General features: G+C 38.9%; 1 protein-coding gene across 1 annotated transcript in view; it reads left to right on the top strand.

Moving 5' to 3' along the window:
- The first annotated feature begins 19,139 nt into the window (after positions 1–19,139).
- Positions 19,140–23,638, top strand: part of LOC124615674 (nuclear receptor 2C2-associated protein) — a 49,192-nt gene continuing 44,693 nt past the window's right edge. Inside the window, exon 1 of the mRNA XM_047143701.1 lies at positions 19,140–19,336. Within this exon, the coding sequence (XP_046999657.1) occupies positions 19,299–19,336 (38 nt within the window). The 5' untranslated portion in view covers positions 19,140–19,298. The remainder of the gene's footprint in view (positions 19,337–23,638) is intronic.

Genomic DNA, 23,638 nt, shown 5'->3' with positions numbered 1-23,638 from the left:
TAAATCCATATGTTTGGGACATTGACCAGCTACTTTGGAAAGGTAGATGAGTCTCACTACAATGCAATTGGCATCTTCTAGCCTGTTTTTTTTTTCTTATCTTCATTGAGAACATGAATGTGAAATAAATAATTAGGGTTTTGCGCCTCAAATTTTGGTAGGTCTAAGATGGTGGAAAGGAATGGGATGCCTTCGATCTTATTGTACCCAAAGGTGTTAGCTGTTTTGTATGTATTCATAGCCATTGCATCTTTGGGTAATTTCTATCACAAGCTAGAAGTGACCATGCAAAGCAATATTTATCATCTATTTTGAGAATCTGGACATTATACATGCTTTTTAGTGGCAATATTTGGCGGAACAGGAATGTATCTCGATTCCATATTCATTGGGTCAACAGAATGTGAATACAAATAAAAGTGGATTACAGGGTTGAGTGCCTAACCAGACCCTCTTTCCAACATAGCAGAATAATGGCTCCACAAAATGCTCTTGGTAAAAGTTCCATATCACTTCCCATTTGTGATACCATATCATAATGCCATTCCCCAAATTTTAAAAATATTTCTCTTTATGACACTATCACCGTCTTTTGGAGAAGAGAGACAGGGTGGGGTGTGTGCATGAGTTCACAGTACAGAACTGTCTTGCGACTGATTGCGAGATACCATTGCATGTTGATGATTTCAGGGAGGTCCCTTTCCAACACTGCTCAACAAGAATGAACGAAAGTAGGTGGAATTTTATGCCCCACATTGTCAATGCAGGACAGCAGAACCCTATCCCAAAAACACCAGAACTAAGGTGAAGTTCAGTGCAGCTGTGCGATTTACCTGGTTTTCGTTAACATGGCAGTCTGTTGGACTGCTGATGCTCAGTCAGGTTACGTTAGACAAGATTAGGCTAGATTAGGTTGGACTAGGCTACGCTACGTTGGGTCATGTAGGGTCAGATTGGGGTTAAGTTAGGTTAGGTTAGATTAGTGTTAGGTCTAGGTTTAGGGCTGGGTCCAATTGGGTCAGGTCATGTTGGGTTGGGTCGGGTCAGGCCAGTCTGTCCCAGGACAACAGGGCAGCAGCACAGTGATGTTAGCACCAGCTCTGTGGTGGCTGGGCTCGCTGGGCACTCAGTCAGAGCGTCCTTGAGTAGCTGGCAAATGTTAGTAGTAAAAGGCAGTTTTACCTGCTAACTGTCTGTGGCATAAGCTTAAAGTTATAAGTAGGCTGTATAGGATTTTTAATTGGTAACGCCACGTAGCGCTCTGTATGAAAATCACTGGCTGTGCTGTGTGCAGTCTGTGGCTGGTTTGCATTGATGTTTGCTATTGTAGTGTTGGGCAGATGGATGTTAACAGCGCGTAACGTTGCGCAGTTGGAGGTGAGCCGCCAGCAGTGGTGGATATGGGGAAGTGAGATGGCGGATTTTTGAGAGCGGATGATCTGGATGTGTGTCCATCAGAAACAGTACATTTGTAAGAATGGATGTCATGAACTGCTATATATATTATGACTTTTGAACACTATTGAGGTAAATACATTGTTTGTTCTCTATCAAAATCTTTCATTTGCTAACTATATCTATCAGTAGTAGGTGCCTTCAGTAGTTTGAATCTTTTATTTAGCTAGCAGTAGTGGCGCTCGCTGTATTGCAGTAGTTCGAGTAACGAAGATTTTTGTGAGGTAAGAGATTTGTGAAACGTATAGGTTAATTTAGTCATAGCCATTCTCTTGTATGGCTTATTGAAAGTTAGATTGCGTTGCGCTAAAAATATTGGCTGTCAGTTTAGTGTTGATCAGAACAGGTAAAGAGCGAAATGTCTGAGTACGTTCAGTTCTGCTCAGCTGTTTGAAAATCAAATAATGTAAGAGGTTAATCAGCACAGTAATTCATTAATTTTTCTAAGGGGACGTTTCATATGTCGGCCCTTAGTCGAGGATACCTCACTGGAATCTTATGATTTTTTCTTGTACTTTGTGTAATTAGTGTAGCTTTTGTTTATTGCTAGCCCGTAATTGTAGAGAGAATCTCCTTTGTAGTTGCAGTCTTTCATTGTTGTACAGTAAAACAGTTGGGGCATGCATGTAGATTTGCGCCAAGTATTTCGTAGCTGCGCTTGCAATTAACTAGATATTATTTTCAGCGCTATGTTAATGTGTTCCTCACATTTTTGCTCTTCAAATTGTGCTTTTCTGTGTTATCGTGTGAAATATTGTGGCAATAATGGCGTGTGAAAAACGTAACACTAGGCTCCAAAGTAAACTGAGAAATAATAGTGACGACGAGCGTAGCTTATCAGCACCACTGTGTAATGAATTAACAGACATTCGAAGTGGTAATTCGGTAATTGTGCATAGGGAAATGGAGCGGGCGGCAAATGATGGTGTAGACAGTGAAATAAATAGTGAACAGGGAAGCATTATCGATCGATCGGTCGGCAACAGCTCGCCTCAGGAATCCGAAATGACAGAACACAATATTGTAAATACTGTAGACTCAGGTTTTGGGTCCTCACCGTTTTCTCAAATCACTCAAGACACATTTTCTGCTTGTCAAAATGTGAATGTTGCCAGTGAAAATGCACTGCCAAAAAGCATAGAGAAACAGATTCCAGACACTAATACATTATTATTGCAATTAATGCATCAAATGGAACAAAATCAGAGACAAACACAGCAAAAGCTTCAAAAGTTAGACACAATGGAATAAAATCAGAGGCAAACACAGCAAAAGCTTCAAAAGTTAGACACAATGGAACAAAATCTTCAAAAGTTAGACACAATGGAACAACACCAGAGACAAACACAGCAACAGTTAGACGCAGCGGAACAAAATCTTCAAAAGTTAGACACCACACTTGAACAAACACGTGAAGATTTAACCACTGAGTTACATAAAATCGAATCGAAATGTCAAAAAGTCTGTAATGACATAAAAACACAAATTTGTGAGCATTTCCAACCTATTTTTTCACGGCTTGAAAATGCATAACAGAATCACGAAGCAGCCTTAAAAGAACTGCAAACTATTGTTCATGAAAATCATGAGACCTTGCAAGCTAAAATTGACTCAGTTGCGTCTACTGATTCGGTTACACAACTTGCAAAAACTCAGGAAAACTTAAAGGAGACAGTAGATACTCTGAGAATTGGTTCAGAAAGACACATGGAAAGAAATTAGTTCATTATCAGAGAAAGTAGTTGAACTTTCGGATCAGCTAAATAATTTATCCACGAAGGTAGATGATAATCTGAATGCCACAAAACTGGTAGTCTTTAATGACACAGAAGAGTGCGAACAAATTAGGAAATTCAAACAAAATCAGAATCAAATTAATACGCAACACCAAAGAGAAATCCGGGAAGTACAAGATCAGCTGACACAGGTAATACAAGAATTACGTATTTCAGAGGACACTCGAGCTCCAACACGGGAAGAGGGACATAGAAATACGGAACAGCCACAAAGTAATAACACGGGGTACTTCGGAAATTATGAAAGAAATTGGCAAGGTACACCGGATTTTGAGGTGGAACCGCCGAAACGAAGTAACAATGGCCGATATGCGTCTCGCCGACATGATGATTTTGACTATAAGCTGTTTATTACTACACGTAAATTGAAAACATTTAAGAATTCCGGCAACGACATTCATCCACAAGCGTGGCTTCATCAATTCTCTCATTGTTTTCCTCCTAACTGGTCATTAGAGCACAGATTAGAGTTTATGTGTGGCTATTTAGAGAATGAACGAGCTGTAAGAATGCGATCGGTCATTCACGATTGCCACAGTGAAGGAGAATTTTATCATGCCTTCCCCTCAGCATATTGGTCTCAAGCTACACAAGACCGAGTAAAACATGGCATTATGATGCTATGATGAAACATTTCGAACAATCTGAATTTTCCAGTCTTGTGAAATATTTTCAAGACATGTTGCACAAGAATCAATACCTGTCAAACCCATACAGCCCCTCAGAACTCATTCGCATTTGCTTAATCAAATTACCTGAACATTTACGACATATTATTTTGGCAGGACGTTGCAAAGACGACATTGAAGCTTTTCAGGGACTCTTACAAGAATTAGAAATTGACACTGACAATCGCGGAACGCAAAAACAGGAACACAACAATTACAGGTCACATCTGTCGCAATTCCGCGATGAAAGAAATAATAACTGGACACGACAAGGCTATTCTCACAACACAAATCGTGACCAAAACAGACACCACCCGTATGACAACCGTTGGCAGAGTAGTAATAATTACAAGGAAAGATCACCTCTCCATCGTAGTGACTATCACAGACACAATCAGAGAAACAGACAATATGGGAACCAAAATAATTTTTATCAAGGGAGACAGAATACCTTTAGACGCAACAGTCCAGCGCGCAGTTACAACTCAGGGAGAAATTCTCCACCACGTGACAGACAAGAAAGAAACTATGGAATCTACCGACATAACGACAGACGATATGATCGTAACGACAGACCCGAACTGCATCAGAACTGGCGGGATTCAAACAGGGCAGGGCCCTCTCGACAAGGTGAATTTGTAGAAGTTAGGTCTCCAAATCCCAATAACGACGCGCGCCATCAAAGAGACAATAGGCAATGACTCATACCGCTGGCAGCCACAAAACATACTTATGAAGCTGACGACGTAGCTGCCGTGGCTAGTAATTACGTAAAAATCGAAGACATTAGGGACATCTTACTCCAGGGACACGACGTAAAACATAACAACATTGCATATCTTGTGATTCACATTACAGTAAATGACGTAAAATTTACGGCAGTACTTGACTCTGGCAGTCCCATTTCAGTAATTAGTGAAACAGCCTTAGCAAATGCAACAAATCGAACGATTGCCCCACACTTCCATTGCGTAAGATTAAATTACAAGGTGCAATCGTGGGAAAAAGTGTAGATGTACGCCAACAACTTAGAATTCTTTTGTCAAAGCCACAGCTTCTCTATGAACTTTCTTATTGTTCCATTATTGTCGACATAAATTACATTGGGAGTAGATTTTTGAATGAATACAAAGCAATCTTAAACTTTCACGATGCTGAAATAAGTTTAGAGGAAGAAGGTAAGTCAATAGCTTTGAAATTTGAAGATTGGCTCTCAAACCATGACGAGGAAATTAATCAGCTTTACCTTCTGTTAGACAACAGTTCGCAATTTTCGACGGAACTTGATACTAACAATCACTCTGCAAGTACTGACAGGGATGATATCGACGGCGTATTTGATACTAATGAGTTAATTCAGAATAAAATTCAAACAATTGAGAACTGTAATGACACTGATGGGCAGGACCTTTTTGAGCTTTTACAAGCCCATTCCACAGTTTTTACTCACAAAACAGGAACAATCAAGGGATTTCAATACCAATTTCGTGTTCGTGAGCGTACTAAATTTTGTGTTAGACCATACGTAATTCCGGCACATTATAGGGACTGTGTTAGAACAGAAATACAATCCATGGTTGACAAGGGCATTATTGAGCCTGCAGTTAGCCCATACAACAATCCATTACATGTTGTTGAAAAGAAAAATGGATCGATCAGGCTTGTCTTAGATTCGAGATAAATCAATACTATCATCATTCCTGAAACAGACAGGCCGCAAACGTTGGAAGAACTTCTTCAAAATTTTAATGGTGTGAAAGTGTTGTCTTCTATTGATCTCAGATCCAGCTTTTATCAGATCGAACTTCATCCAGAATGTAGAAAATACATAGCTTTCCTTTGTTTCGGCGTTTGTTATCAATTTCGGAAACCTCCTTTTGGTTTGAACATTTCTTCGGCAGCATTCATTTGCGGGCTAAATCCCATATTACCTGAGTTCTTAAAACGTCACATCACCTTATATGTGGACGATATTCTGATAGCAGAAGCCTCATGGGAACAACATAATCGCATCCTCAACAGCGTGTTACATATTTTTGCAGAATCTGGAATTGCAGTTAACTTGGAAAAGTCTGAATTCGGTAGGACAAAGGTGAAGTTTTTGGGACATATTATTTCTTCTAAAGGCATTCAGCAGGATCCTGAAAAGTTAGAAGCAATCAGAGCCATTCCAGTTCCATCCACAAAAAAACAAGTCCGCAGTTTTCTAGGTCTCGTAAATTTTTACCGTCGTTTTCTGAATATGCAAATTCTAGTTACACCAAAACTTTGTTCTCTCACTGAAAAAAATACTATTTGGAACTGGGACGAACAAGCACAGTTAGAATTCAATTCTTTGAAAGAATCGCTACTTAATGCGCCATTACTAGCTCATCCAGATCTGTCATAAGATTTCTCCCTTAGCACGGATTCTCCTAAAGTCGGTCTTGGTGCCCATTTATTTCTACAAGCCACAGAAAATGACACTACTGTTCAGAAAACCATTGCTTTTGCTAGCCGAGTGCTAACAAAATCTGAAAAAAATTATTCCGTTACTGAATTAGAAGCTTTAGCTATCGTTTGGGCATTTAACAAATTCCATTTCTTTCTTTAGGGTAATCACGGAAAAGTATACAGTGATCATTGTGCATTACAATTTCTTATGTCTTCAAAATTAAATCATGACAGGTTAAAACGTTGGGCATTGTTTCTGCAAGAATTTCACTTCACAATAGTCTACACTTCTGGCAAGGAGAACATTGTTGCAGACGCACTGTCACGCGCACCGGCTGGGCTTGAGAAAAGTAACACAGAATGCAAACTCGAGAAAAATTTCAGTATTCTTTACATTTAGAAAGTCGCCTTTTAAAACTTGATCACCACATCTTTAAAGGACATTGCTCATGAACAAGATAAAGATCCGGTTTGGAAAGACATCAAAAGTAAATGGCATGAAAAGACACACACTCAGATTCGGCATTATTATCTGGTTAGAAACAGCATACTCTTCAAACGCTGCACTGTTGATGACAAGCCATGGATACTTTGCATTCCAGATGATTTTGTTAATATGCTCATTTGGTACATTCATTTCAGCTACGCACATTTTGGTCCACGAAAATGTTATCATATTCTTCGGACAACTTGTTATTTTAACAATATGGAAAAGAGAATTCGAAGAGTCTTGTCTATTTGTAAACTTTGTCAAAAGGCGAAACCATCTACTATCTCACATCATGCTCCGTTGTTTCCTATCATTCCTTGTAAATTAAAAGAATTTGCTGCTGTTGATCTCTTGGGACCCCTTGTTAGAACATCGAATGGATTTTCGTACGTTCTAGTCGCTGTTGAACTTACTTCAAAATTTGTTTCTTTCACTCCGTTACGTAAAGCCACTGGATGGTCTGTATCCAACGCCTTTGTTAAAAATTTCTTACGTGAAGTTGGCCACGTTGCTAAAGTCATTTCAGATAACAGACTGCAATTCAGATCTGCTGTTTAGTCACGCATGCTTCGGAACCATAAAATCAAACCTGTTTTTATTTCATTGTACTCACCACATTGTAACCCATTTGAACGGATTATGAAAGAAATCAATAAGCTTTGCAGGCTTTATTGTCACAGACAGCATCAGCATTGGGACAGATATGTACACTTATTTCAAAATGTGCTGGATGAAATGCCTCATGACTCCACTGCTTTACCACCTACTCTTGTACTGAAGAATGAAGAACCACCAAACAGAATCAGAGAGCTTGTACCTTTCCCGAATACACGTAAACTTCAACACAAAGACATAATTGATTTGGCTATTAAAAATATAAAATCTGCAGCAGACAAAAGGAGAAAACTACACGGTAAAGCAAATGCAAAGAAATTATATATTGGTCAGAAAGTTCTCATTAAAGCTCATTCATTGTCACATAACAAGAAACACTTGAGTCACAAATTCTTTCTAGTTTACAATGGACCTTCCAGAATCTGACGTATACCACATGATAATTGCGTTGAAGTTGAAACTCTGCGTACTAGGAAGAGTAAAGGTTTACACCACATTTCACCTGTAAAACCGTTTATTGAAAGATAATCTGCTTTTTAACTTTGTCTTTGCCATAAATCTTTTCCCTTTACATTACTAGTATACTTTGTCAGACTTAGAATCTGTTAACATGCAACAATGTTTGAAGTTAAATATCCAGTCAAGAACCAAGAGAACTTATTTAAACAGAAATTACGAATGCATTGTTATAGTGAACAGATGTCACAGTGTTATTGTGTGTGTACATTCTTGCTTGTTAGTTGCACGATTATGTAACGACTATAAGGCTTACATACTTAGAACATATACTGCTACTGCTAATGAGATTTTAATGCAACATTTTGGTTTACTTGAAAATACATTCTGGATTTAAAGTACTTTCTGTGAGATACCAGATGAGACAGTGGTTAGTTTATGTGACAGTTACACGATTTTATCACGACGCTACTAATGAGTGACAATTTACAATGTTGCTTTTGCGGTGTTTCTGTGTTATATCTGCACAGTTTTTCTGTACTATTCTGGAAAGTAAAACATGTTTTAGTAGTAACTTTTGTGGTATAGCTACAATGAGACAGCCTTTTCCATAGCACTACAATAGGTTACAGCACAGTACTATCTTCATCACGGCAATAAGCGTAAAAACTACGATATCTATACGCAAAGCATTTCACTTGTTTTTGTCATGAGGTAAGGACATTGACTTCTGCAGAAATTAGCTTTCGGAGGACGATAACTACGAAACTTCCACAGAGATTATCTTACAACAAGACGCACAGTTTAACACTACAGTACACGTATTTGAGTGATTAATTTTGTACTTAAAACATTTATTTTTAAAGATTTTTGAGTTACAATGATACAAAGGTTTTCTGTGATACATTTCATTCCATTGCTGTAATCTGTAACATCTGAGGGTATAATTACATTAATCCTCAGGGGGTACACACTTACTTTGTGTACCATGTGTTTGGCAAGCACAAGGAGCCCCAGCTAATATGATATTTGCTTATACAACTTTACACATCGGTACCATATTTCTCTAACACATAAATTACACAGCTATCTGATCATTTAACTGAGAGACAAACTTTTTTTTTACTACATCAGTGACACATGTTTACACAATTACACAGTTGGATAACTTCAGACTTATGAAACTGTATTTTGTCTGTACTTTGTGAACTGTTCATATTTTTTGGAACCATTGTGATACTATGAGAGCCTTGAATGATGTATTAGGTATGGGATCATGATTTTTAAAGTACATTTGAGGTAGATAACACTGTTGAAATGAGCAGATATTTTTTTTTTTTAGATTTTGAAATTATTGCAGGAAGCTACGACATTTTTGAGATTTGGCTGAGTTTTTATGATGTTACTATTACGATGACAATGTGTATTATGCTGTTCAGGTATGTTTAAAATCAATAAGCTGAGAATCGTTCTTTAAGAGTTATGAAACGTGTGTAAATGCATGAATGTATCACAATGAAGGCGAAAATTTTTTGCACACTGTTATATTCATAGGATTTTGTTTCTACACATTTGCAACGCAAATTCTCGACCTGCGAAATTTTTATATGAGACTGTCACTGTATTGCAAACTGGTGTCGTAAATATTTCTGTGAGAAAGTTAAGTGACCTTCATGTAATGCATCGTGGGCACCCAGCTGCGCAACAGTCGCCTGGAAAAAAGCCAATAGTGGGTGCCTTTCAGAGGCAGAGGTGGAGAAAAAAGGAGGTCATTATCCTCGCTATTGACATTTCTTTGTATAAAGCATCGCAAATACGACACACTCAAACTTGAAAACATATGATTATGCTGTGGAGCACTTAATTTATGATATTTACTAAAATGCCTAATGAAATGATGAGAAACATTTTTACATTTATTGTCTTTCTAGTTGAGAGATTGCTCATTTTGTTTAATATCTAGTTTCTGGCTGCACTGCAGCATTGGTTAAAATAAAATTTTATAGATGTACTAATATAGGTATTTTATGCCTACAGATCCATTAAAAATAATAACTTTATGATCTACTTAAAAAAAACGAAGGGGCACAAAAAGACATTTCCCTTCACAGGAATTGCATACATAATTTTCTTTTGAACTACTTGGTAATATTTTTCGTAGAATAAGTTGTGGTGCACCACTTTAATTACATAGACATTCAGATGTGAATAGACATTTCCCCTATCTGCATTGTTGTCTTTAGTGTACTGTTTTTTCTGTTTGAGCTTTGTCATGTTTAGGTGTAAGTTATTGCATTTGCTGCTGCTGATTGCCATGCATAGTGCTACCGAATTTCACTTTGTATCACTCTGTTAAGCCAGTTTTACTACTGAATTATTTTTCTTGTTGCTGCACATTGGCTCATATTAGTTGTAATGTTGCATTTGCTTTGCTAATTTATATTTATTGCTGCTTGCTTTGTCAATTTACATTTTTGTCATTACTGTTTGTGTTAATTGTTTTGTGCTGCTGCATTGCCTCGTCCCTTAGTGTAGCATCTGAGCTCAGTAGATTTAAATTAGCTTAAGATAGGGTAGGCTATATAAGAGAATGAGTTGTGATGAATTGGAAGAAATGCATTGAGACGCTATAAGAAAATGGTTTGGCCAAAAAAGTATTTTGAAAGAGGATATGAACAAAAAAGTACCATTTAGGGACAACAGGTTTAGGTAGGATTTTCTTGGAAATAAATGATGAGGTTAGATAATGGAAAATAAATAATGAGGTAAGAAATACATGAACATATAAATACAGAAAACATGCTTTGATAGAATTTTTTTTGGTGGAAACAAATGTTGAAATAAGATAAAAGATCTATGGAATGAAGTTTTGGGTTGGACTGCAGTACCAAATGTTACACTGAAAACAAACCCTGCCCTTTCCCCTTGTGTTATCCCTCTATGTGTTTGTGTACCCTTCAGTATTTGTGTTTTTCCTGTCTTTATGTATTTAGCTGATGAGAGTTATGTTGTAGAATTTTTCTAATACTATGTTATTTACTTTGTAAAGATGTTTAGACATTATTTATTCTGTTTTGTTTTAATGCTCATGTGTGAAGTTGATGTTTCAAAAGTTATTCTGATCTTTTATGTATTTACTTATGTCATAATTCCTGCAACAATGATGTATATGTTTATTTCTATTCTTTTGTAAAGCCCCTATTACTACAAATGTTATCTGTATTGTTATGTTCTTTAATGATGTATTTTGTACCTTTGTTATTGTATTCTTATGTTATAAAATTGTAATTGACACCAGTTCATCAAATTAAGTAACTTGTAAGTTACATTTCACTGCACACGTTTCTGTTGGTCATAGTATATGGACAATATGTGAGAAGTAGGGACTGATAGTGTTCGCATGTGTGTTGATAATTCAGAAAGGGACTGATTAACAGCATTGCTGGTTCTAAGGACAATTCCAAAAACTTTGTGAGTGCACAAGTGGTGGTTTAAGGACTTGCTATATTATTCGCAAGACTCTTCGATGGTGATTGTGCACCTGCACAGTTGCAACAGATGGCTGCTGGCTGTCTCTACAACGACTGCAGTGGGTCTGCACCTTTGATGACCCACCAGTACCAATATTTCTACAAGGACTGCAGTGGGTCTGCACCTCTGGTGGCCCACCAATACCATACTCTCTACCAGAACTACAGTGGGTCTGCTCTGTGATGTCCTACCTACCAATATTCTTCAGAACTTCGACTGACTCTGTGGTGGGTTTACTCTGTTGTGGCCCATTACCTGTTTGCATGTCAAGAGTCAGCACTGTCTTTCCGTTGGAAGGACAACACTACTTCTTCAACACTGCATGGAAATCCGCTACTTCCGTGTGCATTTTCTTTGATGCTCAGACTTTGAGAAAAAAAAACACTGCAATTTTACTGTGATGAATGATCAGAACTGTCTTTATGGACTGCGAGAAAATTTTAGCTTTTGACCAACGTTGTATCAATAAGTGTATGCATTTGATTTCTTTGTCATTGTAGTTATGAAAAATTTTTTCAAATCTGTATTGGCCAGTGCCCAAAACAATTTGTAAAATTTTTTGTGAGGAGCATGGGGGCTATGTAAGTAGGCTATATAGGTTTTTTTATTGGTAACACCACGTAGCGCTCTGCATGAAAATCACTGGCTGTGCTGTGTGCAGTCTGTGGCTGGTTTGCATTGTTGTTTGCTATTGTAGTGTTGGGCAGCTGGATGTTAACAGCACGTAGCGATGCGCAGTTGGAGGTGAGCCGCCAGCAGTGGTGGATGTGGGGAAGTGAGATGGCGGATTTTTGAGAGCGGATGATCTGGACGTGTGTCCATCAGAAACAGTACATTTGTAAGAATGGATGTCATGAACTGCTATATATATTATGACCTTTGAACACTATTAAGGTAAATACATTGCTTGTTCTCTATCAAAATCTTTCATTTGCTAACTATGCCTATCAGTAGTTAGTGCCTTCAGTAGTTTGAATCTTTTATTTAGCTGGCAGTAGTGGCACTCGCTGTATTGCAGTAGTTCGAGTAACGAAGATTTTTGTGAGGTAAGTGATTTGTGAAACGTATAGGTTAATTTAGTCAGGGCCATTCTCTTGTATGGATTATTGAAAGTCAGACTGCGTTGCGCTAAAAAATATTGTGTGTCAGTTTAAGCACAGTCATGTATAATTTTTCTAAGGGGACGTTTCAAAGTCTGTGGGTCCCACGAACATATATCGCTTCAAAGAACATTAATAACCTGACAGTTAACACAACATAACAAGAAAAAGCATTCACAGATCTCACTGTTTAGAGTTGACTGATGCTCTCTCTCATGACAGCACAGCATGCACTTGATCTAGCGTTATTGCTCAACACAGTGAAGGCTCAGAGACTGTGCACAAAATGTCTATACTCATGTGAATATGGTGGCATTGTAACAAGTGGATCCTGGATCTGTGATTAATAAATGACACAGAGTGTGACAGCTGGCCATGGTGGCCGAGCGGTTCAAGGCGCTTCAGTACAGAACCGCGCGACTGCTATGGTCGCAGGTTCGAATCCTGCCTCGGGCATGGATGTGTGTGATGTCCTTAGGTCAGTTAGGTTTAAGTAGTTCTAAGTTCTAGGGGACTGATGACCTCAGATGTTAAGTCCCATATTGCTCAGAGCCATTGAACCATTTTGAACAGAGTGTGACATATGGAGTTCGATGGGTAAGTAAGCAAGGAAACTGCTGTGAAAGTCAATCTGTCCTCTATTTCTGGCATGGTAAAGGCACATTTGTGTGGAGTGGGTCGACGAGCTGCGGTGGTCACTCAGTCAATGATGTGGAAAGTAATGTCTGGGGCTCGACTGCAGATGATCAACTGATGATGCAGCCAACAGGAGACAGGCAGGCAGTGGCTGCGACACCATATTCTAAAATTGTCTGGCAGCTGCAGTGCATGCGGGATGCTTAGGACTGTGGGATGCGGTTATGACACACTGCGTGTGTCTGAAGCAGACACAGCAGTGGGCATAAGTGACGTAGTGCAGCTGCAGTGCATGCGGGATGCCAACAGGAGACAGGCAGGCATTGGCTGGGACACCATATTCTAAAATTGTCTGACAGCTGCAGTGCATGCGGGATGCTTAGGACTGTGGGATGCGGTTATGACACACCGCGTGTGTCTGAAGCAGACCCAGCAGTGGGCATAAGTGACGTAGTGCTCTGGCTGCTCTGATGGAGGTGGTCTGATTGCCTATGGCGAGCACAACCTGGGCAGCTGTGGGATAAAGCTGAAGTGTGTGTAGTGGTGCAATGACAACTGGCAGCAGGCGTGTTGTGGCTGGCAGCATTCCATATGTCACTGGCAGCTATGAGTGTGGGCTCTGCTGAAGCACTTCCCTGAGCGACAGAGGAGGAAGCGTGTGCTCACAATTGCTACACTGTGCATTTCAAGTGAACCTGATTTCCATCCTCATAATGGCACTATTAGTGCCACTCTTATGTGAATGGTGTGAAATATGAATAGAAATCACCTTTCAGATGTAGGAACATGCCTACGAACTTTCGTTTGCGATTTTTTTTTTTTTTTTTTTTTTTTTTTTGCCATCAGTGTATGGGGTGATGATTATGTCCCATGTTTCAGCCAGTCAGTTTTTGTCTTGTTGACTCGCAACTTGGCCAAACTTGGAGAGGTTGCAGGTGGCACTGACTCCACTTGCCTGAACCATATTACTTAGTCTTGGGGAAAATAGTGGGGCAGCCTAACCGACACCCATCCTGTGCTTGTCACGACTCCAGTAACAGTAGATGGTATCAGAGTGGTGGTGCTTTGTCGACTGAAATTTTCTTCAGTAGGCTGCTGGTGGGGAGAGTCCACATGTTTGGGGCTTCTCTGTAGCTCACTCTCCAGTCTCTGGTTCTGTGGCAGTAATGCATCTATTGACTTTTGCACTTCGTCCATGGTTGCCATCTTGCTTTAGAACTATGTTCTTGCACCTGGATTGGAAGGTGGGAGAGGAAGCATACGTAAAAAGTAACACAAAACACAAAAATTCCAAAGTTCCAAATAGTGCTCACATGCAATAATGGTCAGCATATAGAATTGTTTGTTCATAAGACATAATTTGCCAGATCTGATGTCACTGGCTGTAGGGGATCCCGAAAAAAGCAGGAAAGTTTGCAAGCGAATAATACACGAGGAAAACTGTTCATATAGGAGACTTGATGATTTGTCCACTTATAAGGCATTGTTCATACACAAGGATGTAAGTGCTAGTCGACTCGCAATCCTGTGTCACTTATACTGATGAAAGTTTGTCAAACGACATGTTTGATTAACATCACTTCAGGATCAGCAATGAAGAAGAAATAGAGATTATGTGAGATTAGATTCAGTTTTCGCCCATAGACCCAAAAATGGGATCATTCTCACTTGTATGGAAGAAGTAAGAATGTATAGCATAAATACTTAAAACATTTGAATATAATACTCACTATCCTGATCATTTGTCAGGAGATGGTCAAACTATGTCAATACATTACAGTAAAATGGAATCGCTAATGTTTACAGAATTAATACACTGTCAGAATGAAACACAGTTATGCACTTTTAAGAAATTTGTCATACGCAAAATACCTAATCTTGACTATTGGGACCAATTGCTGCCAAAACTGAAAGCTAACTGAAACTTTTACTTAAGGTGGCCTAACATTCCCTGTTAAGATATTCATCTATAGAGTAGAAGGAGCTGCCTACCACAAATTATTTCAAACACTGTTTAAACCATGTTTATATGAAACCAAGTTTTTAATGTTTGCTGGCAATTTATTGAAAATGTGCATTCCTGAATAATGGGCCCCTTTTTGGGCCAACGTAGGTGATTTTAGGTCTTTGTGTAGATTGCTCTTATTCCTAGTATTGATAGTATGTATTGAGCTATTGGTTTCAAATAGAGACATATTACTTGCAATAATGCAATAAATTCCATTAACCAATAAATATACTGAGAATCAGTGGTTAGAATATCAAGTTCGTTGGAGAGGTTTCTACTTGATTTTATTGAATTTAGACCGCAAATGAGTCTTATTACATACTTTTTCATTCTAAAAACTTTTGCTCAGTTTGATGAGTTACCCCAGAATATGATCCCATAGGATATTATAGAATGAAAGTAAGCAAAGTACGCAAGTTTTTTCTATATTCATATCTTCTACATCTTACATTATACTCACTGCAAATTCAGACTTGTTTAAGCGCTTCAGCAGTTCTGTGGTATGCCCTTCCCCTCCGGAATTTACTGTGGAGTTGTAATCTCAGAAATTTAACACTGTCAGCCTCTTCGATCTGCATGTCTTTGTATGTTATGCCCATGCTCTAAGGAAATCTCCTACAGTTTCTGAACTACATATGGTGAGCCTTGTCAAAGTTTAATGACAGTGAATTAGCTGTAAATCATATACTAATGTCAGTGAAAATTTTAGTAACAGCCTTTTCTAAATTGAATCTGTACCTGACTTGTTATTTATAGCAATGTTTGTATCATCTGCAAAGAGAACAAATCTAGCATCTGGCAATGTAACAGACGAGAGATCATTAATGTCACAAGAAAAAGCATTGGGCCCAAAATGGAACATTGAGGAACACCTCACGTGATTAATTCCTAATTAGATGACGACTAATTGCTTGCACCACAGGTATTTCGCAGTGATACTCCTTGTTTCTGTTAGTTAAGCAAGACTCAAACCGTGACACCATCTAATTCTATTTCCAATATGTGGAGATCTCCACTTACAACTCATTTGTGCGATGAGCTGGCTTTATTGGTGCACCCATGCACTATGTTCAGGGAGGAGACTACAGTGACAGTATGCTGACGAGAACTGAAGAATTGAGAAGGTGCCTGATTGCCAAATATATGCTTATTCATTCAAATTAATACGCAGTCAACTGAAAACTGAGTTCCATTTGTTAATGTCAATACACTCGTGATTACATGACTGCTGAAAATGTTGTTATCACAAATAGTTCACTCTTGTCACAGATCACAGGGCTCAAACCCTGGTCCCAGAAGGTGCAATCTACCCACATTATGAGCACATTGCCCGATGTCATTACTGCACTAAAACGATAGACTGACGTCCAAAACTAGCGCCAAACTAACTTTCTGTGTGCATTGGTGGGAAGCTCATCGTATGCTCGATCCACATGGCCCACAGTGGCTGAAACAAATTAAGCCTCTGTTCTTGTTGACCTGCAGTACATCCTGTCTTTTGCAGACATGGATCAAACGACACAAACACCGTCAAATTAATGTATTGTGCATGTGGGTGGGGAGCTCGCAGTAAGCTCCACCCATGTGTCCACGGCTTGATGAATCCAAAACCAAGGAATCCACCATCTGCTTGGGACAGTGGCTCAGCTCACGCTGCATTGACAATCTCGCACTTGTGCGCACCGCACTGTTTCCAAGCTTTCATGTAATGGTAAAGCTCATGTTGAGCTGTAGGTCAACTGCAGTCCTGCTGTTCACACATTTCTGCAATATGGTTGCCACAATACTAACAATGATAAAGTTTATTCATGGCCAAACCATAGAACTGATGTCCTTGCTCAATTTCTGAGATGTGAAACATTTCAAAATATTGACATTTATGTACTAGCGAAGACCTACAAGCATATCAAGCAGTATTTATAAGAGAATTCATAAACTCTGTTTAACTTATCCATAGTGGGTTTTTTCCTTACATAGCAAATAATGTCAGAAACAACTGTATCTTTGTCCTTCAATAGAACTTAATTTTTTAACTTAGAGAAAGATTATTTAATGAACATTGCGTCAGCACTTTACTATCGTATTTATACATGGTGTAGGCATAATATCTATTGAGTCACTATAGAATGTAAATAATTTTTCGCTTTGGGTATTGTGCCTGTCTTGTGGAAGGAGTTCTTCATAGACAGTAATGCAGGGAAATGTTGAAACTCAAATTTAAAAATATTGTTCCACAGACGTTTTTAAGTCTCAAACATCTATTATATGTACAGCCTGAAGCAATGAATGAAAATATGTACCATGGCCAGGATTCGAGCCCTGGTCTCCTGTGCACTAGGCAGCTGTGCTATCCACTATGCTGCCCTGGCACAATGGAAACACCAACTGGCTGAGATGTGAATGGGAATTCAGTTCCACAAAGCCATTGTGCCAGGGAGGAGTATAAGTTCGAATCCCGGTCTTGGTACAAATTTTCAATCTTTATATCAGTCTGTCTATATATACAACACAGATGTCTGAGACTTGAAAAGGTCTCCGGAAGCATATAGTTTCATCTGATGAAAGCATCTATGCCTTGATTTAAGCCAGTATTCTCCATTTCGCTCGATGCTGAGCTGCTATTCCAATACAATTGGCGAGCCTCTGCAATGCTGTTCGAGTTTGGGGGAATACCAAGTCAGCTACAGTGTGAAAGACAATTTGGATTTAGAAGGGAGGCCTGCTAGGGTAGTCAGGGCAGTTATGCAGAGCCAGTGTGCCACAGTGGCGAAGTGATTGGAACATCTGCTTAGTGAGTAGGAGACCCGTATTCGACTCCAAGCCTTGGTGCAAATTTTCATTCATCACTTCAGTTTGCATATATACATCATAAATATTTAAAGACTTTAAAATAATGACACTTTCTAGTCTATACATTAATGAACTGTGTGCTTTCTGAAAACCCATCAGGAATTTTCGGCATTCGACAATGAAGTTCATAACTAAAAAACAAGAAAAAGCGATTTTTACACACAGATACTCAAAATACAGCCTTCACCAAAAAAGGGTACATTATCAACCCAAAATATGTTTTAGTGCAATGCCTGCGGCAATAAAGAAAAGAAAATAATTCCATAAATTCAAAGTAGAGCTGAAGCAATTTTTAAAACACATAGCTTTTATACCGTTGGAAAAAGTCGGAATATGAAAAAGTGAAATTATTCACATATACTGATGTAAGATGATTGGATTTATATGAAAGAATGTGAACAATCTAAATGTAATAAGTTTAATGTATGCTTATGAATTGACTACATCAATACAGCTAAATATTTAACAATGTAAAAAGTTTAGAAGGTGTCATGGAAAATTTCAAATGAGTTCTGAAAACATAACAAAATAATAAAAACAAAGACTAAGGAGACGCAAAAGCACAAAATCCTCTACTGTAACAAGCGTGAATGCGACGAAATTAGATCTTCCGGTGATAGCAGTCGACTCCTTTTCCCCATCAACTCAGCGTTAAAACTTTCTTTTCGAAACATATAGCCTAGCCTAGTCAAACTTACACCCTGACGACTCGTTCCATAGTGCCAGTTCAACTCCGTTGACGACCTGTGTAAATGCCGCCATTTAAAATGCATAGTGGACTGTTTCGATGTACCGTCATTCCATCCCGTTCTGTCAAATGTGGATCGACGTTAGTGCCGATTATCATAATACCATTACATTGCAAACTATATTTAATAGATGGTGCTTTGGACACTTATTAACGTGAAAAGAGTGCTGAATGTGTGTTTAGATTTAAACTTAAGGAGTAATAGTTGTTACTTATTCATATTCGTGTCAGATCCAAGTGCACGTGGCAGCTTTGTTATACAAGAACTTCAAGGTATAGTACTTTTTTAGTGAGTCTATGGTGTAGGCATAGTCTGTGGTGTAATAGAGTCTTCGTGAAATAACTTGCCTAGTCAAGGTGTACAATCTTTGACAATACCAAGTAAACAATAAACACTAGACACATGTGGCAGATGTAAACAATTGGTTACCACGTGGATATAAGGGTTCGATTCATGATGTCAATTGTTTAAGATTTCGGTGAAACGAATAAAGAATAGACTGACATTAATTATGGCCATTTCACTGAGCCCATCTCAGTTACAGTGCAGGTTAGTTAAAGAAATTAAGTACACATTTGTCTTGTTAATGACGTTTACGCTTACTGTAATGCAACGGCTTTCAATTAATAAAAATCAAAAAAAACCTTTGTTTCCTATGCGCATTTGACACGTGCCACTTCATGCTGGTTTTTCCGTGCTATTGATCAATGGAACACGTAACTAACTAACGGTAACAGGAAGAGCAGTTGTATGCACGTTTTAATGAGATTTCCAATCGGCTTCAAGAGATTTTTCCCACCATGTAATAAACCAGGTCTTATCCGAAATATGTAATGCTTCACCAATTGAAGAGATTTTTCCAGAGAGACTTAAGTATGGCGTTGTTAAACCTCCCTTTCTGCATCTACATCTATATTGTGCAAACCACTGCGAAGTGCTTGGCAGAGGATAAGACCTATTCTGCTAGTTGTTAGGATTTCCTCCTGTTTATTGAGCGCAAGGAAGACAAGAGTGTTTGAATGTCTTTGTGCGTGCTGTTATTGTTATAAACTTATGCTCACGATCCTACATGAAAAAAAGTGATAAAGGAGATGTCAATAACTACCGACCTGTTTCACTGTTAACATCGTTTTCCGTAATTTTTTAGAGGGTGATGGATTCTAGACTAGTATTTCACCGTAGCAAAAATGATATCCACAGCAAATCACCGTTTGGGTTTCAGACTTATTGCTCTACCGAGAACACCATCCGTACATATTCACTGGCCAGGTTTTACAAACGTTAAATAATGTAGCGCCTTTTGTTACTTTATTAGGACCTGTCGAAGGCATTTGACCATGTGAATTGCAGTTGCCTCCAAGATGAAATGAAGTTTAATGCTATTGAGGGTACAGCCAACCAATGGCTAATGTCAGGTCTAACCAAGAGAATGCAGAAAGTTGTACTTCGTAATACAGCCAATAAGGTTGTTGGGGTCTAGTGTAGCAGGGGATACAACCCGTCGGCTTTGGACAATGACGTCACAAGTCGCCAGATAGCAGTTTACCATTTTCGCTTTTGCTGTTATGTTTCAGTTTCGTTTTTTTACTGATTGCTTAATAAAGTGGATCTATTTATTCTATCTCGTGAGATTTTTTTTTAAAAAAGCCAAAAAACACTTATCAGCCACTGAAGGGAGCTACAACACTAAGAAGAATCGCTTCTCGATTGGCGACTTGTGATGTCAATGTCCAAAGCCGACGGGTTGTATCCCCTGCTACACTAGTCCCGGTTGTTGTTGTTGTTGTTGTTACGTGATCTACCCATCTGATCTTCAGCATTCTTCTGTAGCACCACATTTCGAAAGCTTCTATTCTCTTCTTGTCTAAACTATTTATCGTCCACGTTTCACTTCCATACATGGCTGCACTCCATACAAATACTTTCAGAAACGACTTCCTGACATTTAAATTTATACTCGATGTTAACAAATTTTTCTTCTTCAGAAACGCTTTCCTTGCCATTGCCAGTTTACCTTTTATATCCTCTCTACTTCGGCCATCATCAGTTATTTTGCTCCCCAAATAGCAAAACTCCTTTACTACTTTAAGTGTCTCATTTCCTAATCTAATTACCTCAGCATCACCCGACTTAATTCGACTACATTCCATTATCCTCGTTTTGCTTTTGTTGATGTTCATCTTATATCCTCCTTTCAAGACACTATCCATTCCATAAAAACACGGGAGAACTGCCGGATATCAGTAACTTCCTGCCATGATATTTCGGCGCAGAGTCTTCTGGCCATCTTCAGGTGAATGCCACTGTAGTAGTACTGGCATTCACCTGAAGATGGCCAGAAGACTCTGCGCCGAAATATCGTGGCAGGAAGTTACTGATATCCGGCAGTTCTCCCGTGTTTTTATGGAACAATCAGTACGCCGGGAAAGCTTTAAACATCACTATCCATTCCGTTCAACTGCTCTTCTAAGTCCTTTGCTGTCTCTGACAAAATTACAATGTCATCGGCGAACCTCAAAGTTTTTATTTCTTCTCTATGAATTTTAATTCCTACTCCCAATTCTTCTTTTGTTTCCTTCACTGCTTGCTCAATATACAGATTGAATAACATCGGGGAGAGACTACAACCCTGTCTCACTCCCTTCCCAACCACTGCTTCCCTTTGATGTCCCTTGACTCTTTTAACTGCCATCTGGTTTCTGTACAAATTGTAAATAGCCTTTCGCTCCTTGTAATTCACCCCTGCCACCTTCAGAATTTGAAAGACAGTATTCCAGTCAACATTGTCAAAAGCTTTCTCTAAGTCTACAAATGCTAGAAACATAGGTTTGCCTTTGCTTAATCTTTCTTCTAAGATAAGTCGTAAGGTCACTATTGCCTCACGTGTTTCCATGTTTCTACGGAATGCGTTCGTCTGTAAAGAATTCATGTTAGGTGTTAGTATTTTGTAGCTGTAACTTATTAAACTGATAGTTCAGTAGTTTTCACATCTGTCAACACGTGCTTTCTTTGTGATAGGAATTATTATATTCTCCTTAAAGTCTGAGGGAATTTCGCGTGTCTCATACATCTTGCCCACCAGGTGGCAGAGTTTTGTCAGGACTGGCTCTCCCAAGGCCGTCAGTGGTTCTGATGGAATGTTGTCTACTCCGGGGTCCTTGTTTCGACTCAGGTCTTTCAGTGCTCTGTCAAACTTATCGCGCAGTATCGTATCTCCCATTTCATCATCATCTAAAACTTCCTCCATTTCCATAATATTGTCCTCAAGTACATCGCCCTTGTATAGACCCTCTCTATACTCCTTCCACCTTTGTGCTTTACCTTCTTTGCTTAGAACTGGGTTTCCATCTGAGCTCTTGATGTTCATGCAAGTGGTTCTCTTATCTCCAAAGGTCTCTTTAATTTTCCTGTAGGCAGTCTCTATCTTACCCCTAGTGAGATAAGCCTCTACATCCTTACATTTGTCCTCTAGTCATCCCTGCTTAGCCATTTTGCACTTCCTTTGGATCACATTTTTGAGATGTTTGTATTCCTTTTTGCCTGCTTCATTTACTGCATTTTTATATTTTCTCCTTTCATCAATTAAATTCAATATATCTTCTGTTACCCAAGGATTTCTACTAGCCCTCGTCTTTTTACCTACTTGATCCTCTGCTGCCTTCACTACTTCACCCTCAAAGCTACCCATTCTTCTTCTACTGTATTTCTTTCCCCAGTTCCTGTCAATTGTTCCCTTATGCTCTCCTTGAATCTCTGTACAACCTCTAGTTTAGTCAGTTTATCCAGGTCCCATCTCCTTAAATTCCCACCTCTTTGCAGTTTCTTCAGTTTTAATCTACAGGTCATAACCAGTAGAGTGTGGTCAGAGTCCACATCTGCCCCTGGAAATGTCTTACAATTTAAAACCTGGTTTCTAAATCTCTGTCTTACCATTATATAATCTATCTGAAACCTGTCAGTATCTCCAGGCTTCTTCCATGTGTACAACCTTCTTTTATGATTCTTGAACCAAGTGTTAGCTATGATTAAGTTTTGCTCTGTGCAAAATTCTACCAGGCGGCTTCTTCTTTCATTTCTCAGCCCCAATTCATATTCACCAACTACGTTTCCTTCTCTCTCGTTTCCTACTACCCAATTCCAGTCACCCATGACTATTAAATTTTCATCACCCTTCACTATCTGAATAATTTCTTTTATTTCGTCATACATTTCTTCAATTTCTTCGTCATCTGCAGAGCTAGTTGGCATACAAACTTGTACTACTGTAGTAGCCATGGGCTTCGTATCTATGTTGGCCTCAATAATGCGTTCACTATGCTGTTTGTAGTAGCTTACCCGCATTCCTATTTCCTATTCATTATTAAACCTACACCTGCATTACCCATATTTGATTTTGTATTTATAACCCTGTATTCACCTGACCAAAAGTCTTGTTCCTCCTGCCACCGAACTTCACTAATTCCCACAAATCTAACTTCAACGCATCCATTTCCCTTTTTAAATTTTCTAACCTATCTGCCCGATTAAGGGATCTGACATTCCATGCTCCGATCCGTATAACGCCAGTTTTCTTTCTCCTGATAACGACATTCTCTTGAGTAGTCCCCGCCCGGAGATCCGAATGGGGGACTATTTTACCTCCGGAATATTTTAGCCAAGAAGACGCCATCATCATTTAACCATACAGTAAAGCCACATGCCCTCAGGAAAAATTACGGCCGTAGTTTCCTCTTTCTTTCAGTCGTTCACAGTACCAGCACAGCAAGGCCGTTTTGGTTAGTGTTACAAGGCCAGATCAATCAATCATCCAGACTGTTCCCCTTGCAACTACTGAAAAGGCTGCTGCCCCTC

Source organism: Schistocerca americana, chromosome 5 (assembly GCF_021461395.2).
Source record: "Schistocerca americana isolate TAMUIC-IGC-003095 chromosome 5, iqSchAmer2.1, whole genome shotgun sequence".
In the NCBI taxonomy this organism is placed as follows: Eukaryota; Metazoa; Arthropoda; class Insecta; order Orthoptera; family Acrididae; genus Schistocerca; species Schistocerca americana.
This window is presented reverse-complemented; position numbering and strand designations above follow the sequence as displayed.